Source organism: Phoxinus phoxinus (genome assembly GCF_949152265.1).
Source record: "Phoxinus phoxinus genome assembly, chromosome: 3".
NCBI classification, from domain to species: Eukaryota; Metazoa; Chordata; class Actinopteri; order Cypriniformes; family Leuciscidae; genus Phoxinus; species Phoxinus phoxinus.
The window spans coordinates 28,982,630-29,006,826 of NC_136878.1; the positions used below are offsets into that span (position 1 = coordinate 28,982,630).

The 24,197-nt window shown below is 35.7% G+C and overlaps 1 protein-coding gene across 3 annotated transcripts in view; it reads right to left on the reverse strand.

Annotated features, from left to right (window-relative positions):
• Positions 1-793: 793 nt before the first annotated feature.
• Positions 794-24,197, reverse strand: part of edil3a (EGF-like repeats and discoidin I-like domains 3a) — a 226,486-nt gene continuing 203,082 nt past the window's right edge. For all 3 annotated transcript variants that reach the window (XM_079607124.1, XM_079607126.1, XM_079607125.1), the window contains 2 exons: positions 14,328-14,483; positions 794-2,771 (listed from right to left, as the gene is read on the reverse strand). In XM_079607124.1, coding sequence (XP_079463250.1) covers positions 2,622-2,771; positions 14,328-14,483 — 306 coding nt within the window. In that variant the 3' untranslated portion in view covers positions 794-2,621. The remainder of the gene's footprint in view (positions 2,772-14,327; positions 14,484-24,197) is intronic.

The following is a 24,197-nucleotide window of genomic DNA, read 5'->3' on the forward strand; positions in this document are numbered from 1 at the left end:
CCTCACAGAGAAGATTGCGTGGGATGCACATGATGAACATATATACTTTTCAAGAAACTGCGTGCGGATGTGTCAATCTACATTTCATGCTTTAAAGAGTATTTTGGCACTGATGTTATAAATTTATTGCTAGAGATCACAGTTGTGCATATCTGGCCATGTCCTCAGGATGACTCCTTCTTCTTCTTTGTTTTTTTCCTTCACATGAAGTGCCAGAAGCAGTATATGATCGGACCTCACAATCATAGGATGTATCTTGTGCCATCCTGAACAAAGAATGACTTGGGAGAAGGAGGAAAGCAATCAATCAAAGTGAAAAGCACAAGCAGCATACCAAATCACGCACCGAAACAAACAACAACAGGAGACTTCTTATTTTTAACCAAAACATTAGAGAAGGTGTAACAAAAAATCGAAAGATTTTTTCACATAAGTCTTTTTATTTTTCAAACAAAAGAGCTGTCTATATGTTAGCAATGGCTGTCCTCCTTTGTACACTTCGCTTTAACTAATAGTGAATAATTGGTATGTTTTACCACATAGCACTTGCTTGACACGGAATGAACAAAAAAGAAATATGACATTTTATTTTTGGAACAGCTGACAGCATAAAAGCAAAATCAAAAGATTATGTGGCCCACTGGGTCTCTCTTAAATTTAACTCTATACATGTTTGCAAACAATCACTATTCACAGCACATGTAAAGAAAATGCTGGACAATCAGACCCATATATATATATATATATATATATATATATATATATATATATATATATATATATATATATATATATATATATAGCTGTATATATATATATATATATATATATATATATATATATATATATATTAGTTATTCTTTTAAAAATGTGCCTGTGGACCTCATATTTTACTGTTTTTTTTTCTTCTTAATACACAGTCATCCTCAAAAGGTCTGTACAAAACTGTTAAATGTGCACACAAGTCATTTGAACAGTGTTAGAGAAGAATCTCACAGACACAGGAAAATGTTAGACAAGAATTACTGATATTACCTCTGTATACGTCAATAGGCATGATAAACATAGAAACATGATGCCAACATTTATCTGTTAGTTAAAAAATATGGTACTGCACGTGATGTATATGCTGATTCTGGTGTATGATATATGCTGCATTCATGTCATCACATCTCTGACCTTTTTTATATTTAATATGTCACATTCAAGACTGTACAAATAGTGTTACACCCCCCCCCCTCCCCCTCCCCCTCCCAGGTTATTGTGTATATATATATTACATATGTGTCATGAGCCCTGAAAATTTCCAAAAAAGTAACGAATTGATGCAGTGATTTCACAACCAAATGGTGATCAACTTGAAAATTATAACAATTTCGATGATTTCCTAACAGCTGTATAAACATCTGTATCTAATCTTTGCATACATAAAAGCTGTTATTTAACGGTGCCTTTATTATGCAAAGGGGAGAAAAAAAAAGACTAATCCCTAGTCCATACAACACATTTTTGTATGTTTATATTCCTTCACATTTTTAACAAGCACATACAAATGTGGGATATTTCAAAGGGACTTTGCATTCCACCAAAGTTAGATTTACTTGTACGATTGTAAAATTGACATCTATCCTGAGGTTTTTACAATCAAGAAAAACAAAAATACAGTAGTACAGGTAATTAATAGGTAAACAGCCTGAAAATATGAGACATCTGGAAGTTACACAAACAATTATTGTACACACATAAAAAAAACCTCTAAACATTTAATTTCACACATTATTTTCTTAATTTCTCCTGTCGTTGTTACAGACTGCCTACGTAATAACCTGTAAGCGAATGTACCTTTACCTTCATAACTTTCCATCAGTTGTCTATGTGTGTGACATCGTTAGTTAAGTTTCACCTGGATGCTTCCAGTACTGCAGTGTTGTTTTTTATTTGTATGGCAAGTTATTACATTATGGGGCATGTAACAGTGTCTTTAGAAAAGTAGAGGAAATCAGATCATAAACATTTGAAATGATTAATAAAAATGATCTACGAAATGCTTTAATTTGAACTTATACATCTTATTTGTCTTATACTTCTAGTCATTTTTGCATCATGCAGTTATTTAGCGTTTTACATATAATACAATACCATCATATTTTTGTCTACACAACAATGTCAGTGTTGGTTGTGATATAACTTCAGTCAGGCCTACTGTTAAAATGAAAGTAGAAACATATTTTACATATTAATGTTAGTCTTTTCTGCTAGATGTGTTGTGATCTTTTTCTTTTCTGGATTATGGCCCAAAAACCATTGCATGTCATTTTTTGTTCTTGTTTAAAGTGACACTGTACAGTGGCTATTGTTCCACTGCGTAAACCACAGTGAAATAACCCCGCCCTCCATTTAGCTCTTAAAAAAAAGATTACAAGATTTAATTCACTAAATTGCACAGACCACATAGGGAAAAACAATCAGGGCATGATATATGACTAAACCCCACCTCTTTAGGAAAGAAAAAAATTATATATAAAAAAAAATTGAAAATTCGGATGAAACCAATTTAAATTTTACATGTTCAAGCACAGTTTATATTGAATATGGACCAAAGAGAAAATAAGTAGGGGTCTTCACTCTTCCTCTGTGCATCCCAGTAACTCTGCGCGCAAAGTGATTCTTCCGTACCAAGACCATGGAAGAATTCGGATGAATCTGGCATAGATGGGGGGATCTATCACGTTCTTTCTGTGGGTGTCATTATCAAAATTTCCTTGAAAGACCTGAAAGAAAAAATAAATCTCAAATTATACACATTTCTCAAAAAGATTTTTTTTTATTTTTTACTTTTCAATCAAATATAAACACATTTAGCCAGTCTTTTGATGATAAAAAGCTACTCTGTAATAAGTTCAGTGTACAATATAGTATAATATTTGTCAACTAGACAAACAAAACTGTTTATAGCTTTAATTTTTTTGTCATGAGAAATAGTTTTAGCAGGATTACACACAGTAGTATTTAGTAATGTTACATAGATGTGTAACATTTTATACACCATTATTTATACATTTCCATAAAACAAATAAATTAATACTTTTGTTCAGTATGGATGCATTACATTGATCAAAAGTGTCAGTAAAGACATTTATAATTTAATACAAAATAATTATATCTATGACAGTTTCTACAAAAATATTAAGCAGCACAACTGTTTTCAACATTGATATTAATAATAAATGTGTCTTGAGAAACAAATCAGCATAATAAACTGCCACTGGACATTTTAATTGTTTAGTTTTGGTTCACAGGCAGCCAATTAAAATATCAAAATACAGTAAACATACTGTAGGCTAATTCACAGTGAACAGTCAGACTATTTCATTTGCTACTAGCAGACACATATTTACAATACAAAGACAAGAAGAACAGTTGATGATTTATGAATAACCCTTGAGTGTGCAGCTGAACTGATGCTGAAGGCAAACAAAGCTCAAGTACGTTCAGTGTAAAGAGTTCAGAGATGGGGAAATTTCAGCAAGCAACAAAGTGGCTGGCTGGAAACTAAGACTTCATGTGGGCTTCAAAGACAAATTTGACTGAGCTCTCAAAGCACTGTCAACACATATTCATCAGGAGAGAGTAAACAATCAGAGCACAGAGATCCCGTGTGTCTAATTGCTGGTGTCATAAGCATTACATAAATGTGTGACATATTCCCTCTCTCTCTTACTTCCGCGCTGAATCAACGTTCCCTTTTGCACCATGGCACCAATCTCGTGTTTTCAATGCACTCCAAGGCAGAGCGCGGGGAAATGTCATAAAAAATTGATTAGGTAAAAGGGCAGCTCAAAACATGAACTCGTTCACTGAACTTCTCATCTGATGCCCTGTGTGTTTGCGAGGAATATGTGCAGAGGAAAGTCTTTCAATGCTAAGCATTTCTCGCCAGGCTTTTATAATGATAAGGTCTGCATACTTTGGCTATGAGTGTGGATAGATAGTATGGTGGGAAAAACACAAGTGTTAAGTAAGATTTATTAGACTGCAACTCTTGACTCTAACATTTGTCTTATATTAACATTTTAGAACTCTGATGACACCTTGAATTCCTGTGTGATTCTATTATGGACAAATGCAACACAGTACACGGAATCAAGCATGACCGCATCTGCAGTCAATGTTGGGGAAGAACGCTACTAAATATGCGTTTTATTGGGGGTTTTTTTGGTAGCTTGACAGCAGTATAGCGTAGCATTTACACTATCAATATGTTTTCATTTCAGGGAGTTAAATGTAAATATATAGCAAGTGGTTCACAAAGAGTCCATCTGATTAAACTGATGCTATTCACCAATTTATCTTGCACAGAAGTTGCTATGAGGAGTTTTTTTTGTATTTTTTGAAGATAAAAAATGTTTGTAACATTCTATTCTTTTTTAACTTTTATTAGTTGTATTTAATGCACATTTCTTAGTTGACGTTTAAATTGTCGCTATTTTACAGTAGATCCTCATTGTTTGTATTTTTAAAATGGCATCATACAGTATGATGGGTAGCTTCTCTTTTATTTAAATATCTAGTTCAGTCATGAAACTCTAGAGGGCGCAGGATGATATATCCTTTACATGCAATCTGCAAGCAATCAAGTCATTACCACATGGCACAAGCTGACACATTTAAATAGTCTGGTTCATTGTTTGCTAGCCTTGCAGCATGTTATCAGTTCCTCTGAAACCCTTCACCTCCCCCAGCTCCACCTGTCTAGATCTGCTACCATTTATATATGTCTATTTTTGGAACAACAGCATGCTCACAGCAGCGGGTCTGTGAGATGTTCCGATACGCCTTTTCCCTTTCCAATACCGATTCCGATACCTGGACTCAGGGTCGAGTCGAGACATCGGCCAAGACTGAGTACTGATCCGATACCTGGGTGTGCATCTATACAGCTGCAATTCATATTAGCCCTGTATGAATTGATATAATTATTTTATGGTGTGCTTCAGACTTATCCCTTAATAAAACATGAACAAATACACACAGTGAACTAGAGTATTATTATTATCTGACATACATTTCACAGCAAGTGAAAAAGAACTTCAAATGCAGCCACACATCTAATATTGTAAACTGACAAAGGTATTTTAGTTTTACAATATAACTGTATTAAAAAGTGCAACAAATAAATGTAGGAATCTAAACAATAATATATGAATAATAGGAGTGTAAAAGTTCACAAAATTCACGGTTCGGCTTGATGCGATACACTGGTGTCACGGTTCGATACGTTTTCGATACAGCAAAAAAAAAAGAAATGCCAGATAAATTTCCTTGATTTACTTTTTTTATTTTTATTAAAACTAACATCATGAAGTATGATACTTTTTTTACTTTGAGCAATGATGGAGCTATACTTGACATATAAAACAAAAACAGCTCCTTATAAAAAAAAATGAAATGTAATATTGTAGTAGTTATAAACAAAGGTTAATTTTATTTCAGATTAACATTTGAGGGCAGCAATTTTATTCATAATGTCAAAATAAAACCGACGTAACGTTACTTGAAAGCACAATGTTTCTTCCTGGTTTCCACGTCAGCGCTGTTTGATCCGCTGTTGTTAATAACGGATAAATTTGAATGCTTCTCAGTAGATCTCGCAGTGATGTTATAACTTCAGTGGTGAATTCAAATGCTTTCTTGACTGGATCTCTTAGCACTGCGTAGTTACAGTGTCGCAAGATCGGCTCTTGCTGCATTGGTCCAAACAGATAAATGGTCTGTGAAGCACAAAATAACGAGTAGCGCAGTTTTGTTTCGCTTTCATTACGTTCGCCATTTGAACAACCCGGAACAACCCTAGTATCTATTAGCAGTAGGCTAGCAAGTCCATCCGTGCTCTGCGGCAGCAGCGTAGATCTAGTCCGCAGAGACCTTCATGCAAAATGGAAATACTGGCAAAACTTTCGCAATCATTTACTTTAAACAAGTTATTTGTTGAGGAAAATGTGTATTTGTTCCACAAGGACTCACTCTGTTACCTCCCTTATTTTTTTTTATCAAAGTATATTAACATCAAAGTATATCGATATCTGCATACACAAGTTCTGCACATGCAGTGGTTAAAACAACGGTACACGTACATCTTTCAGTAGGAATACCTGTACCATTACAAATATGTGTACAGTCAACTGCAAAGATTTAAGTTTGTTACCACATGATTGAACTGATTGGCAGCATGTCACAATACAGCATCCATATTACAAATATTACAATTGTTGTTGCAGGTTAAGGTAAATGTTGCTAAACTAATGTAAACTGTAACCAGGACACTGTAATGTTGTGTTACCATCTGACATAAACTCCCGATGAAACTGAAGTAGCGGCAGATATTTTCCTTTGTATTGTGACAGATATCCGAGTGTATAGGCTTATCAAAAAAATGTAGGATGTAGCCTTGGTTCTATCCATCAGTTGTTGATTTGATGTGAAAAATTTAGGCAGATCTGAATGTGAGCTTGTTGTCGATTGTGGGTGGGGTTTAAGCAGATCAAGTTAAGACATTTTGATGAAAAAAAGTCAAATTAAAAATAAATAAACGTATGCAGGGATGCATAATTTGCATTACGATGCATTAGAAAGCAGAAGTTTAATTTCATGTTGACTTTAAGAACATGATTTGGTAACACTTTTTTTGATGGTCCACGTGATACATTCTACTAACTGTAAGTAACTTTTCAACTGCAGGTCAACCTCAATTCATTAAAGTTTTAATAGACTGTTTAATATCTGCTAACACATTATTTGAATGGTCCTCCAACAGACATTCTACTGCCTATAAGTAACTTTGCAACTGCATGTCAATCTATTATACTAAGCCAAACCCTGACAACTAACCTTAACCTAACAGTCTACTAATACTCTAATGAGAGTTAGTTGACATGTAGTTGTATAGTAGAATGTCTAAAGTGTAACCCATATTTTTAAATTCATACACTATCTGGGATAATATCACGAGTTTTCAATTTAATTCTGAGAGCTAGAGCTGAAGTTCTCTAAAATTAAAACAAGCACCACTCACCAGGTAAGGCATTAAGGTTAATTACTTGAAAAACAAGTAGCTATTTGACTGCTAAAAGCCGCTAAATAAAAACAGACTCACAGGGGTGTCATGTAGTGAACATCTCTTGTATTGTACTTATCCATTTCAGTCTTTCACGCAACAGTAATCACTAAAACTTCAGTGAACGCTTACGCTTTCTGTGACCGTAACCAAATGAGACATCTCACTCTTCTGATGTACCCTCTGAAGAAATGACGGAAACAAGTCACTCTCAATTACCCTTCTCTCCCAGCGCACCCAAGAACATTTGGAACGATTATGCATTAAAGCTGCAAAGAAAACAAATCCATCTCTAAGACATCCCATAAATCTGTGCCTGGTGTTTACTGCTTAACCTAATCCCTGCACTGCTCCGCTCATGACTGCAAAGCCGTGGAAAGGAAAGTTGTCTTTAAAGCACTGAATGAGTGTTTTGGCATGCAGAAACAAATGGAGGATTATCTAAGTAGGTACACCAGGTAACGCAGATATTCTATTTGGAGGTGAGGGCTTTTGGAGTTTGATCACAAGGGGAGGACACTTTATCACTTCATAGCCTCTTCAAGCTGCAAGACTGTTCAATTCATAAACACGTCCTTTGAAGTGGGTCCTTCATATGGAGCTGAATCAGTGTGAAAATCCCTCAAGTGATGCTCAAAGAGGCAAGGCAATCTCAAGTCCTTTTGGAGCTTGGCAAAACAAGGTTGTCTGTGTGGAGATCTGGGTATTACATCTGAGCATGACTTTTGCGACTGATTCCAAATCTGATCTGGATGGATGGACGGACAGAGAGACAGGTATACTTGTTGGCACAAATCAAAAAAATCAAGTGGCCGATTTGGAACACTCTGGCACCAAATCCATACACCACAAAAATACCAACTGAGTATTAAAAACACCACATAGATATATGACCAACATTAATAACTTGATTTTAACCACAGGGGGACTTTAATGCATTTATTTATTTATTATTATTATTTGTTTAATGGTTATGAACACAAACTAGGATAACCATGACAAACAAAACCGCTGGCACGGAGGTAAGTTGGCTGTTATTTTATTAAATAAAAATGCAAAGTAAGCTACATAAGATAAAAGTATGTGACTGTGGCATGTTTCTGCAACAGCTCGACACACAAGTTAGTTATTTTAGACACAGCAATGGAGTCAACAATATTATATATATATGCGTTTCCATTATAGATTTGCGCAAAAATGTAGCGATTTTTTTGTAAATATCGATACAAAACTACTGCGAAATGACGGTGTTTCCATTAATCGATGTTATGCGACTAAACGTAATTTTTTCCTCTCGCGATAAGTAATTTAAAAAATCATGGCAACGGACATTGGTAGGTTTATATATCACAGCCACCGCACTAGACATTATTATTATTAACGGAAGGAGACACGGCGTGTTATCCAAGCATTAATGGCAAGGAAAGACCCTTCGGCACATATGAGGTGTTTCTCACTCATTTCTGCTCTGAGGTCTTGATTGTGGCATTACTTTGAGGTTTAGAATCCAGTATTATTTTGTCTTTTATGAATGTAATAAACAACTCTGTCTCGTATTCTGTCCGAACACACCACGCCTTTTAAGTCAGGTGACTGTAAATGCGCAAACATTTTTTCCATTGCAGTTTTGCAAAATATTTATTTTTCGAATTGCCTGAAAAACCAGCCCATGTGAACGTAAAAACTTTTTTGCGATAAATGGGAGTTTTTGCGAAATTGACGTGTTTCCATTGAGGCTAATGAGAGTCGATTCCTGTGCTGGAGTTGACTCCCACACTAGGGCTAAAAAGAGTCAAGGAATTCCCATCACAAAATATAACCGCATACCATGATACTCGATAAGTAAACATACACACAAATATTAGACTGAAACAAATAATTAAAAAAAATATATTTCATTAAAATTATGATTAGTTACACATTATTTATAACTAACAATTCTCTCATCTGCCATCTTGAATTTATTTTTCCACTGAGCTCCTCACAATGCACATGCCTGTACAAGGACAGAAACATGAGTTTAAAATCACAGCCAAATACCCCCTCTTTGAAACTGAGCAACTATTAAGTACAACATCTTTTATATCTTTAAGGTATAATATTGCTTTATCTTGTGTGCCAGCTGGCAATATCCCTCTCATTTGCTGTCGTACTGAGCCAAACTCATTTTATGCATGTTATCTCATCTGTAGTGCACTAGCTCGCTCAATTTAATGTTACTAACTAATGATCAAGATATTGTGTGAGCTCTCACCCTTTCCTGACACTGTCTGGACTGTCTAAAAGTGTTTAAGAAGAGGAAGGCCGCATGATTTACCCAGGGGACTGACATCCCACACCCTGACAGGGACAAAATGAGGACAAAATCTCTTTTAATATGACATTCCTTTTCAATTTATACCAACCTCGTAAGTCAGTCTCCTTGCATTCTTTAACTCATCTAGTAACAGAGGATATGAACAGGCTATGCTGTGCACAGCAAACAAATCTCAAACAACATATCAGATGTGAGGGCTCCATGGGTACAGTTGTCCTATTTCTGATAAAACTGAGAAGATTTGGTGTGACTCAGCAGGAACGCAATCCTATAAGGGCCTGATCCGAATTTTTGCCATTTCTCAGAGGCGTGCCAATTTAACAAAGCTACTCATTACCCCTTTGCTGAAGTAAGCTTCAGTTGGCAGTTTGAAATTATGGTTGTGTGATTTAGAGAGCTGTCAGTTGATTAAAAATATTTATTCATGATTAATTGTATAATTTTTTTATCCTTAATACTGTACATGTACAAATATTATTTTAAGCACACTACCATTCAAAAGGTTGGAGTCAGTGAGATCAAAAGTTGAAGTAAAAACATTTATGTTACAAAAATACATTTCTATTTTCAAATAGGTGTTATTTTGATCTATATATTTAAAGAATTCTGAAAATGAACAAAATATTCCACATTAATATTAAGCAGCACAATTGATAAAAATAAGAAATTTTCCTTGAGCAGCAAATCAGCGTATTAGAATGATTTCTGAAGGATCATGTGACATGTTCAGCTTTGACATCATAGGAATAAATGACATTTTAAAATATATTACAATTGAAAACAGTCATCTCAAATTGTAATACCATTTCACAATATTACAATTGTATCTGTATCTTTGATCAAATAAATGCTGAGAATAAGGGACTTGTTTCAAAAAATACTTTAAAAACGTACAGACCCCAAACTTCAAATGGTAGTGTATGTGTTAGACAATTGTGCTGCATCTCCAATCAGTTTTTTTTTTTTTTTTTTTTTTTTTTAAATACAGTTACATATAATAATACAAATTGTAATAATAAAACAATTGTCTTTGAATTTATTGCACTTAAATGAGAGTAAGACTGAAAATTGTTTTTGGCCCCTCTGTGGGAAAAGCAAACGCGAATACTGATTATGATTATTTAAACTCTTATATCAAACCCACTGTGAGAAATTTGGGAGTTCTTTTTGAATCATCTCTCAAGTTTGACCAACATATAAATTCTGTGGTAAAGTCTTGTTTTTTCCATCTCAAACGGCTGTCCAAAGTTAAAACTTTTCTATCTTTTAACGATCTTAAAACTGTCACACATGCTTTTGTTTTATCACGTTTGGACTATTGTAATTCTCTGTATATTGGATTACCCAAATCCTCCATGTCACGGCTTCAGATGGTCCAAAACGCCGCTGCCAGGTTTTTAACTGGGGTTTGTAGACGAGAACACATTACTCCGATATTATTATCTCTAAATTGGTTGCCAGTGTGTTATAGAGTTGAATTAAAAATTTTGTTGCTAGTTTTTAAGGCTTTGATTGGTCTGGCACCATCCTATCTGTCAGATCTTATAAATGTAAAAAAGTCAACAAGATGCTTGCGATCGTCAGACAGCATTATACTGTCATTTCCAAGATCAAGACTGAAGTTGCGAGGTGACCGTGCGTTTTCAGTGGCCGGTCCTAGGATATGGAACAGTCTTCCCTTATCTGTGAGGTCTGCAACGTCTGTTTATGAATTTAAATCTAAGCTACAGTCTTATCTTTTTACTCTTGCATATCACTCATAACTTTGGTTTCACTAAACCCTAACTATAGTGTTTTATTGTCTGTTATTCTTGTATTGTGTGTGGTTTGTTTTATATTTCTTAATTTGTACAGCACAGTGGTCAACTTCTGTTGTGTTTATTTGTGCTTTATAAATAAATGAAATGAATGAAAATGAATAATAAATAGAAAGACCAAATAAATAAATAATTTAAAATTGTACAAAATAAATAATTGTGTTAAAGATATTAACAAAAATAATAGTGTTAAATGAACCGTATGTTAACTTTGACAGCCCTAGTAATTTTCCTATGTTGATAAAAAGGAAAGATGTAGGAAAGCCTTTCAAAAAAAAAAAAAACTATATTAATGGTGACCCATTTCACATATTACCAAATTGTCACCTTTTCTCAGGCCCATCAAGATATTGTTTCTGATATATCTTGTATCCAAGATATTTGATTCTGAAAATGATTTCATGTTAAGAGGAACATCTGTGACTGCTAGGGCTAATGCAACCACTGTTCCAGAGCTCATCTCACCTAAAGACAGTAAATTATGGGTTGCATTGCATTCAATTTCATCTTCAAGGCCCATCATCCTCAGAACCCTATTGCCAACAACCAGATAAATAGCACTCTAAGTCTACCATTAGACCAGGTCCAAATCTGAAAGGTTAAAAAAGAGATATGATACAATCTGATATTGGTTTTTCCCCCTTGAGTTGAAAGCAATTGTGGATATGAGGGGGTGAGATAAGATTTCAGTAGAGCTTGAAAGCTGCATCGTGACTACAGCGTGATAAGAACCAGACCAAGTGATACATTTAGAAGAGTGACCGAAACATCTCAAAAATCATGTAAAACTCTTGACCATCAAGAAACTGCCTGTCCATCTATATTGCGTCTTCACAGGTATTAATGCAGGCATTTCAGAAGAGCACCTCTAACATTTAAAAGGTGCTCTCCTTAATAATATCCACTGCGCCCTTTGTGGGTCACTAAGCCTCCCTTAAACTTCCTGCTCAGTGACTGGAAATAGAGTTTTACTTTTCCCCTCCAATCTGTTCTGGTCTGTGCCTTCTATTTAACCCATTGGGCAATGTTTCCACAGTATTGATTTCTGCAATAAGGACATCAAGGGCACCTACTACCAGAAGACCCAAGGGAACATGCACCTTTCCTGGTCATGAATCGACACTGATACAGATGATACAACAGGAGAATAATCCATCCATTTCCATATATTACTTTCTGCTGGTCGTACCCATCATGGGAATCCAATCTCTTTTCTTTCTCCATTCAAATGCTGATATAAATCTTATAAGCCAATGCATTACTGATACATGCCTGGATGGGGGAAGGGCGTCCACTTGGCAGCTAATCTTGTGATGTGATCTTATTTACCCCATCGCCTGCGAGGGAATAGTTCTATTCACAGGCTAATTAACCCCTTGACGTTGACCCCAGGATAATCAATGATGGGTGTGCCACTCACAGCGTCTTCTCTACCAAAAGCTTCAGGGGGATGATGATTTCTAACAGGAAACAGGTAAAAGTGGTTTTTAAGGAGATGTTTGTGTGGAAATTATGGGGTAAGTAAGCATTAGTTTGCAAACTATTTTTTTTAATTGTGATATGAGTCTCTTGAGGTTAGGCACACTCAGATGAGTTTAGGTTTTTGGCCAAAGGCAGAGTGAGATCTGAAGAACACACTACAATGATCATGGGCACACATGAGTGCACATTACAGCTAAATGTGGTTGTCACTCCTCTTCTGAGTGCTTAATGTTCACTGTACACACAGAGCAGGTTATAGTGGGGAGTGACGACCCCAGTCAAATCAATTTTAATTAAATCCTTCTAGTGTTTACAGAACCAAGCTGCACAACCAGTTGTTAATGCATTGACGCCACTCTCTGGTGGACAATGACAGCTTGTCAATGTGTGTCTCTTTTCACCAAGTGTGGTGCAAGCAAATCATAGAGAAAAAGAGGTATTCATTCAAAAAAACGTTGATGTTAGTCTTTATCTTGCCACCATTCTGATTCCTACAGAGTGCTACAGGGGGGATTTTTTTTTTTGTAGGCCATCCTAAACTCTGGATCTCTTGACAAAAAGCCAGTAGGATTTTTCCATTGACTTTTGGATTATTGCCGAAAACAAGCTCTGTGACCAACAAAGGTGTATGATTCTTACATGTTTTGTTAAGTAAGATAATCAATGTTGGTGATAGTTACTTTTAAAAGTAATGCATTACAATGTTGGGTAACACTTGGGTACACATATACTGTACTATAGTATAGTATAGTGTAGTATAGTATAGTATAGTATAGTATATAGTAAATAAAAGTATATTATTTTTCATAAAAGATTGCACATCTTTTTTGCGGAAGCCAAAGATTATCTCAGTGCTAAAAATGAACTAAAATCAGAGCTGTGACACAGGGTATAACAAACATTACAAATATTAGTCACAAACAAACACTGTGTACTGCCTTAATCCATGTTTAAGTCATCTTTTAGATTTTCCATTTAACAGCCCTGACTCCTTGATCAATTTTTTCAAACACTAAAAATTATATTGAACAATATCTTCAGAATGTACATACACAAATCAACATCTTCATTGCTAGGTTCAGAATAGAGTTAGAAGCCTCAGAGGACAAGCTCAGGCCAATGGACTGGACACATTTAACCCACTAGAGGGTTGTTAACAAACATTTCTGGCACACTCTTCACTGAGGCTGGGCAGATTGGACTGTTATCTGCATGTAGGCAGACCATGGAGAGAGAGACAGAGTCTGTCCAGCTACCCTGGGACAGTGCTGACAGGATGGAGGAGAATATACAGCCACGTTTCCAGACAAGGGGATGCTTCTTTTATTGACTTTATGACGTAAACATGTCTATGGAAGCCAGCTTAAGAAAACAATGACTATCTAGACAGTGTTTAGCAAAGAACAATCACACACAGTATGTGTTAAAAAAGAAAAGAAAAGCGAAAGGAATAAATACATACAAAATGAAAAAAATAAATCAAGGTGATTCACATCAACCTTGAGATAAAAGCGCCTTTGGTCAAAAGATAAAAAAATCTTTTGGTCTTGCAAAAATATGAGTTTTTGACATGCGACTGTGAGAGAAAGAATCCTACCTTGTCTGTCTTCTGTTTTTCGTCTTGATATATAAACCATCTCTCGCCGTTATTGCTGTAAGCCACCTTGTAGGAGCCGACAAACTGAACATGTCCAAAGTCTTTAGCCCCCTGGGTAATAACGCCTGTGATTTTTGTTGGCCGAAGCATGTCAACCTGAAAAACACACACACATAAAGAAAATGAAAGAGTTATTTTATCAGTAGGATAGTTTAGTGATTACTTGACTTCCCAAATAGCCTGAATCTTTCACTCTTATCTTCTGCAATAACTTCTAAAGATACAGTGAATTTGTTTGGATGGTATCATCAATTATTCATAGCAAAGTGGGCAATAAGATGTACCCTTTTATTTCAGCTCAGCAGAACTGTGATTGCTAGCCACAGCAATATGTGATAATTGCATTTTGTTAATATTTTATGCGCTTGTATTTATTGAGATTTCTTTTCTGTTGCAAAGCTGAAAAAAAACATTTTGTTGTGCTTTATGTAATCTAATTTGTAAATCAACCTAAATATGTACTTTTAATTGTTTATTTGCCATGCTAAATTCCGTCTTTCAGATAACTTGACCAACTAATGTAAATTATTTTGTGCTTTGTGAGTTGATGGTATATAATTACCTAAAAAGTAAGTTGTTAGAGACTTAAACGGTTTATCTTGACATCGGGCTGCCGCAGTCTCGTTCAAAGTTAAGTCATTATTATTGAATTGTTGTCAACAATTGTTTGAACTAGGCCTACACCACAAAACAAAAAGGAAAAGGCAGCTCATTTGTACAGGGAGAGAGTGTTCATATAGTGTTGGTTAAGAACCAAAAACTCTCATATAGACCAATGGCACTTCAGGAGAAGACTCCAAATACACCTAACACAAGAGCTTAATTTCTCAAGCCATGTGGTCATATTAGCGAAATTTCAGCAATGTCCACTGTCCATGTCAATGTATTATGAAGCACAGCTCAAACAGACTTAAACCAAGCAGCTTTCTGTTGGTCAGGGTGGTGAATCCGTGTGACTAACTTGAACACTAAGCTTCTGCACCAAGGTCATCGGAGAAACTACATTGGGTATTTTATTATTATATAAGAGAGTCACTTGACCTCTTTTATTACACTTTGTCAACACACATACATTATCTATGGATATAATACATTATTTTGTAAGTATAGATTCATGGCCTGAATGAATGGACGTACATGACACACCTGCATGTCCTTGATTTCACACAGAAGCTTCAACCCAAAGCTAATCTCACTCAGACCAATGAATCAAGCCAGTCCGTCTGAATAAAGGACCTTGACGTTAAGCCAGTAATTGCAGTTACATGTCTTCAATGTCAGAGAATGAATTCTGGTGTGTTAGCGTTTGAACCGTTTTAAATGATAATAAATTGGTCACCTTGGAATTATAAGGTTCTATCCACTGATCTATATAGATACATTTATACAGATCAGTGGTTCTATCTGACATATTTGTCACATATTCTTATTCTCTGTGACAACTTATTTACATTGTGATGTTTATTTTTTATTTTATTTTAAATTGTGTACATTTCAGGACTTTTTATTTAGAAAAAAAATAATATATATATACAATTTATATTTGCCAGCCAATCAGCATTATGAATGCACACAAGAGGACCAATGAGCCAAGACTGTTCAATATAGACTCATTTAAGCTTCCATTCTATCCATCCATCCATCCATCCATCCATCCATCCATCCATCCATCCATCCATCCATCCATCCATCCATCCATCCATCCATCCATCCATCCATCCATCCATCCATCCATCCATCCATCCATCCACCCAGGCTTTCTCAAGCCAACATCAAAGTTTGTCTACAAACAAGAAAGCATTACTTTTAAATTTCTCACATGTAGATACATTATTTTCAAATGATTGCTTCAATTAATGTTTTGCAAGATATAACCTTAAGTAAAAGAGGAAAGTTATTTTTTTTTAGAATTAGAGGATTCTATCTGGATTTGATCTGTTCCCAAAATCCCCATTCACAAATTTGAGAGGATTTTGATATTGTACATTTTGAATACATTTAGGGTCTCTGTCATATTCATGTAAGAGACTGGTTTCCCCATATCACTTTTGCTATATGGAACGCAAAATCTTTGAAGCTCAAAATCTCCTAACCACTCAGAATGCAGATAGAATTCCAAGGTGGTGAAATGCAGAAATTTGTTAAGAATGAATTGCACTCACTGATAGCGCTGGTCATTTGCACATGCGTATTGCTCAATACACAAAAGAATTTGGGCAAATCAGGTAATGCCGTAAACTTGTCACCTGGATTTGCTTTTTAAAATGCCAAAAGTATGCTTCTCTACACCATGCTAGACATATGAGCTAGACATATGACTGGTTATAATAGTTATATAATTTAGTGAGCCAATGCCACCATTTCTGTAATTGGCAATAGCCCCATGTTTATTGGGCCAAATTGCACTGAATTTTGTGAATAAGGCTCAATATATAAACCTAATGAACATAGAAAGGTTTGTTTGTGCTGAACAGAACAACAATAACTAATACAGCAAATAGAGCCTGGTTAAACTGCAGCCAGTTATTGAATAAATTTATTTTTGTGCTAACATACTGCACAAAAAATTGGCGCAACAATACTGTATTCCCCCCAATGTGTCTAACATTCACACAGACAGAAGGTTTTAAGTTTTTCAGGAAAGGCTGACTTAGGATCTGCTTCTGGCAAAATGCAACAAAAAAATGACATTCATTTACAGTATTTTTCCTCAAGGCAGATCTAGATTCAGGAAATGTTACAGTCTTGATGTAATTTATTGTCCCGTCATTCTAATATGACACTAGCAAGTTTTGTTATTTATAATCAACACACAGTAATCTGGCATATTACACTTTGTGTAGCCCTGCCATTTTACATGGAAGTACTCAACTATAAATAAACATTTGGTTGCACATGAAATATATTAAATTAAACAGTCTTCATTATGTTCACAGTTGCAATATTAGCGTGCGTCCCTGTTGCTAAACTAAATTAGTTCCATGTTGAAAACCCCTTTAATCTATAATTCCTTGAATTCTCTGACCCACTTTCATGCCTACTTGAGAGAGTCGGATAAAAAGGTACACGAGGGGGTGAAGACATGAGTTATGTCTGCTTGACAAAAACATATAATATCCAATAAAGCAGACAGCAGTCTTTGTACTGTGCACACAATACCTGAGGTGTGCTCAGGACATGGTTATAAGAAACAGAAATGTGATTACCTTTTTATTTTATCCATCATAATTTTCAGTCTGGAATTAAAAAAGCTTCAAAAAAATAATAATACGCTGGGCTGCATTTGTTAAGATTTTCTTATTCTTCACTTTTATTTCCTTCCCTAAAATCTCACCCTCTACTCATGCACACACATTCATCTGACACTATAGGTAGTGCTAGAATAAGCGGAATTGCATTTTCAATAACTTTAAAAACATTTGGGCTAGAATCAAAATCAAAACCAATCATTGGTTTTCCTTTTCCATCTTTTCTGTAAATACGTGTTCAAAACCTGTAACACAAGGACACCAACACAATCTGAAGGGAGTGTGACATCCATTTCAGATGCTAAGGGGGCGCTATAGCTGAAGAAAACCTCTAAACTGTGCAACTGAAGTATTTGCCATTTACTAATAAAACAACTGTAGGCTACTATGGACCCCACAGGATTTGATCTGTTATATTCTGCATTTTTTTAAATATTTTTCCAAATTGATTTTAGTCTGGTGATTTGTTGTTGTTGTTGTTTGTTTGGTTTTGGAATGAACAAAGAAAGTAGTTATTGGATTTTTTTTTTTTAACACAAGGCACAGTCAGTTCCAAAACTTCTCCCTTTGGTCCCCTAGGAATTAAATAGAGGTTTTTAAATACGTTGCTGAACAAAGTGACAGGACATCAGAAGAGTTTTGGTAAACTTATGGTAAACTTATTGCAAAACCCTTAAATGCATGAATGTTTAGCCAATCATTTTGACATATTTGGATTTTTAGCGACCCAGAACTATATCTAACGGATGGATCTCTACCTGTCGCGATAATATAAAACTCTCCTGATATTAGAGTAACATTAAATAAAGCATATTTTGTTATCTTTTGGAGCTTGGAAGGGTTCAGTTTGAGCAGATGTTTTATACCATCATGACTGTCCTCGTCAGAGCTCATTTCGCAGTACAACATTTCTCAAAACTATCGTTTTCAATTTCTTAAAAATCAATATTTTGATTTTGATCAGCTTTTTCACCAGATCCACCATCAAGTGACAGTGACACTAATATGTACTTGCGTTCAATACCTGCTCTGCAGTAAATCACTGAGACATTTCAATTTTGCTGATGATACTTCCTATTCTTTTGTTTTCTGTCTACGGTAATTATGAGTGAAACGCCACTTCATTATTGTGTATCTGATATTGCACTTATTCAGTCATCAAAGATTAAATTATTTTTGTGTAGATATACTTACACTGATACACACCTTGGGTTGTTAACAACCCTATACAATTTTTACAAAAAAAAAAAAGAATAATGAGAAAACAGGCATTCTATTAAAGTTTTCTTTTTCTTGTTATATTGTTTATAATGAATTAATTGAGGACTACTAAGAAGGTTGATGTCTAACTTTAAAAAAATGAATGAGGAGGAGGGTAGTGAATGACATCCCCGAGGTATGCATTTAAGGGTTAAATCATAATGCTGTCACATATCAAATCTTTCACAGTTAGTTACCAAATATGCTTTTAAGACAGCACATCAAGCATCAGCAAACCCTGAACCAGATGAGTAACTGCCATTGAAATGAATGGGAATGATACAAGGTTTCTGCATATATTACAGACTTATTTGATTTGGTACTAGTTTCATTAAAAAATTTAACAATTTTATCACTGCATCTGTCATCCATTTTGGATTCAAGAATATACCAAAAATAGATCTAATCTGTTAGCTTGATAAGAGAACAACAAGAAAGTGAGAGTGAGCCCCTCAAAACAGACACAACTAAGAGCAAATTAGTCCCTTGTGGTGAATATTTTATTGCTCTACTCAGTTCCTTCGAGTCTGAATCATTCTTCATCTGTACAGATTCGCACTTAAATCGCTTCTTTTCATCCCATTACATTAATTAGTTCCACTGCTTAACAAACTGCATACAAATCAGACCTGGAAAATGGAATACCTCCGGTTGAGAGAAAATGAGAAAAGAGAGGTAGAGTGAAAAAAAGACACATTTTTACGAGTAAAAGCATCTCCAATTCATAGCAAGCGTCCAGATTCGAACAGACTTGACAGCTTCTCAATTCAGAGCGCGCTTGCTCTGCATGCATAATTCACACAACCAAACCTCATCTAAGAGCTTGACACACACACGTACACACACACACACACACACACACACACACACACACACACACACACACACACACACACACACACACACACACACACACACACACACACACACACACACACACACACACACACACACACACACACACACACACACACACACACACACACACACACACCTTTGTGATCATTTTTGGAGAACATCCACATGCGAGTTGAATGTGACCGCTCTTGTATTGGAGAGGCTTAAGGCTCTACCACAGATATCCAAAAATCCACCACTGCATTCATCCATTCTAGCATAGATATAGATCATTTAAAAAGTTTACTCCCTGGAGGATATCAATATCTTTAGCCATCCATGCTTCAAATCCAGTTAAGAGCTAAGGACATTCTTAAGGTGATAAATGCATCTCCTAGTCAGTAGACATGTCGGGAATCATTCTTGTTCATCTGTGAAAGGACAGGATAGAAGCTTAGATATTTATCAGGTCATGCATCAGTCATTTTGTTTTGCTGTGTTGCCACAGAGCGTAGAAGAGCACTGATTGAAGAAATATGTATATTTCCTTGCTTTCAATAACTCAAAAGAGCTACAGATAAAACTGCCATTGCGGAGATTGAAAATGTAAAGGTTAGTGCTACAAATGCTAAAGTATTTAGCTGTATCTCTAAAAGTACCACTGAGAGTTAACATATTATTAGCAGAACAGGAAGTAGTTATCAAATATTAAGAAAAGATTTCCAACTCTACACAAGATTATTTTCATATCCAAATTCAACTGAATTCAGAGTATGTTGAATTCTTCCATTTTTCTTACTGGACTTCCCAATCCATTAAAAAAAATTGTGTTTGGATTTAATTTTTCTTTGAATAGTTGATATTGAAAACCTACATAATTTCAATAGAATTTAATATTCCATTAGCCTACATTATTATGAATATGTATGAGCTTACAGTCTAGAGACTCAAGCCTCAGGCTATATGATATAATTTCTGCAGTTTTCAACAGGTGGGAAATACATAGGAGTTAGTAAATAGGACCCTCAGCCCATTATAGACACAAGTGAAGTGCACAGTGACAAAGTGAAAATGCATTTAAAGCAGATAGATGCAATGATTGAAGAATGTTAAGTGAATTGCAGTGTTAGATGCATCTCCTCTCTTCCTGAAGTAACACCATTTATCAACTAATCGAATTTATGCTGACACTCGGGGAAATCAACTCAAATTGGGTAAAGTGAAAGTTTCATTGGTCTTCATCTAACAGAGAGTCTGTGATGTGGATTAGAAGCACCCTCAAATTAGATTAGTTAATTTTTAGATCGTTAACAAACGTGAGGGGGAAAGTACGTAAACAACCATATTTGATGTTCGAAAACATCAGAAAGAAAAAGAATAAAACACAGGCTAAGCTGAAGCCTCCCAACAGATATAAATAGGTTCAGTTCAAACCAAGACCCAAGATAAAAGTGACACTTACACACTGATCAGCATCGCTTCAGTGCTTACATGGCATGGAAATGGAGCGAAGAACAGTCACATATATTAAATAAAACACCTGAACCCAGAAAATTGAGGGTGAAGATAAAAGCCACTTGAGGTCTTGGAATGAAGAATAATGCGTCTTATTCACTAGCCATGCATACAAATTGAATATATGTGTGAAATCTGTGTATGAACATTTTCAGATGTGCAATTAATAGCAAAAAAGACCCAGTGTTCAATTGTTTCACCCAGGACTAATAGCCGTTTCCCTGGTGAGCACATCAGCACCATCTGCCCACAAAAAGACCTTGATGCATCTGAACGTTTTCCTGCCCTTCACCTTCTCACACCTGCACACCTCACACATTTAAAAAAAGAAAACACCTTCTCTTGGCACATGAACAGACATCTGTTGCATTCTCATTCTATCAGCAAACAACTCGACAGGAAGTCAGTAGCTAGTGTTAAAGGTAAAGTGAATAATATTCACTGTTAAAAAACGTTCCCTATCTCCTTTTAATATGCAAAGAACGCCACACTTAATCCATCTGTAGTCTAACTTCTGACAAGTACAATGTGACTCTAGTGTTGGAACAATACAAGATACAAACTTTTTGCAAGCGACAATCTGCTTATCTAAGAGTGTGTTTTTTTTGTGCAATTCTGAGATGCTACTGGCACAAAAACTATACACTTCACCTTTAACTTGTATATTGTATTGTTACTTTGCGATAATGACCTGCAGGGACAATGGATAATTATGCAGTCTGGTGGTCATTATAAAACAATATTTGATCATAGCATGTTGTGACCGACCCATTACAATCAACCATGAAATAGTGCTATATAACTGAAAAACTAAAGGGAATGTGTAGTATATTTATTTTTATTGTGAAATACATGCTTATTTTCTCAAAGCTACAAGGGGGATTCGACTCACTGAGAGAGCTGTTCAATTTCATTTACGCACTGGATTGGAAGCAAGAATCATGAAAACATTTTTTTTTTGTCTGTTCAATAATTGTATTGGGATCCTGAAGACGTTGTTTCCAACTCACAATTAGTTGAATGAGACAACATGGCTTCAGGTAGAGTTTCTATTGATTCCCTTACAAGGCTGGATAATAAGTCAAATAACATTAAAAAGCTATTTAATTCAGGATGAAGCAATGCGTGCCAACCAAGCATACTTTGTTTGGGGGGGGGGGGGGGGGGGGGGTCGGTGGTGGTAGACAATAAGAATGCCACTTACCAACATGTTTCAGACATTTTGGTGTGCCAGAATATATTTGTGGATCATTTTGATTGGTAAATCCCGAGGCATACTGCAGATCCTACTTTCCATGAGCACTGATGGCCGCTTGTTGAGCTTCATTTTTCATGTGTGACATTTAATCAAAACAGCAGTAGCCCCAGCCTTTATTTAGCTAGTCATCATTGCCGCTCTAGGAGACAATTACAATTCCTCTCAACTTCTGTCATGTCGATTCGCTCATTTTTCCAAGGCAGCAGTTTTCTCAGATATGTTGTCTTGGGTGGTGACATATTCCATTTTTGAAGTGTGTTCATAATAAACAACTGCGACAGAGCAGAAATTTAATCAACGGGTAAGTAGCAGCTTTGAGCTGTGGACATGACAAGATGCACCCGGTGCTATTGACTAAGGGAACTCGTTTTCATTGCCAGAAGCATCCACCAGGTTACATACCAAAACAGCCCTCCAAACACAGAGCAATTATACCAGACCTTCTGATTAACGCAAACACATGTTTCTGTTTGCAGAGAGCCTGACATTAATCAAGGCATTGCCGCTGAGTACGAATCAATCTTGCATTACTCCTAATTACTGTCCCACGCCCAGGCTCCTCCATTTGAGCAATTTGTTCAAGCGTAGACAGATCACTAGTCTCTTAAGATTGGGTTCAAATCTGTGTGCTGTCAGTAAAACAGTTTGCCATGTATAGGCACAGGTTGTCTTCTGGTGTACTTATACTGCAGCATCAAATCTCTGCTCAGTGCCACTGACTGTGACTCTACAACGCCTTCACTTTGGGGTGGTACTGAGTGCGTTTAATGTATGGTTTTTTTTTTCAGCACATGGCCAGTTTAATATCATATATACACACGATTACAGTTGGAAATAAGCAATCTTTGTTCCAGAATGCCTAAAGTAAATATACAGTGTCAAATTAACAACCTTTTGCAAACACAGCCAGTCTAATCACAACATAAGACAACTGCAATGTGTGTAAACAATATGATTTGTGCACTAAATCCAGCAGAAACTCCAGAACAATCGGCATATTTGTAACTACCCGCTTTTCACAGCGTTTGGCTGCATGCTCTCCGACGTTTTCCGCTTTTCATTTGCATAAAGATGAGCATTTCCAAAATTTGGTTGCTCTTGGCCGCTCTCCGTGATTTTTCTTACCCGCTGTCAATATCACAATTCACCACGAGCTCGGCTTCTACAGGAATTTATTGAAAACGCCTGCTTTGCTCCACTAAATCCACTGCGATGTAAATGCACCGTCAATATTCTTCTGTTGTGTTGTCCAAGAAAACACATGTAATATTAACACACACAAAAAAATGAGTGTTAAAGGGATAGTTCACTTTAAAATTAAAATTCTGTCATCATTTACTCACCCTCAAGTTGTTTCAAACCTGTATTAATTTATTTCTTCTGCTGAACACAAACAAAGATATTTTGAAGAATGTCAGCAACCAAACAGTAGTCTGTACCCATTGACTTCCATAGTAGGAAAAAAAATACTATGGAAGTCAATGGGTACGGACTACTGTTTGGTTACTGACATTCTTCAAAATATCTTTCTTTGTGTTCAACAGAAGAAATAAATTAATACAGGTTTGAAACAACTTGAGGGTGAGTAAATGATGACAGAATTTTTATTTTAAAGTGAACTATCCCTTTAATGAGAATTATCAAAGGCTATACTGAGGAAAACTAAACACAATTATTTGAGATTTTCCTGAT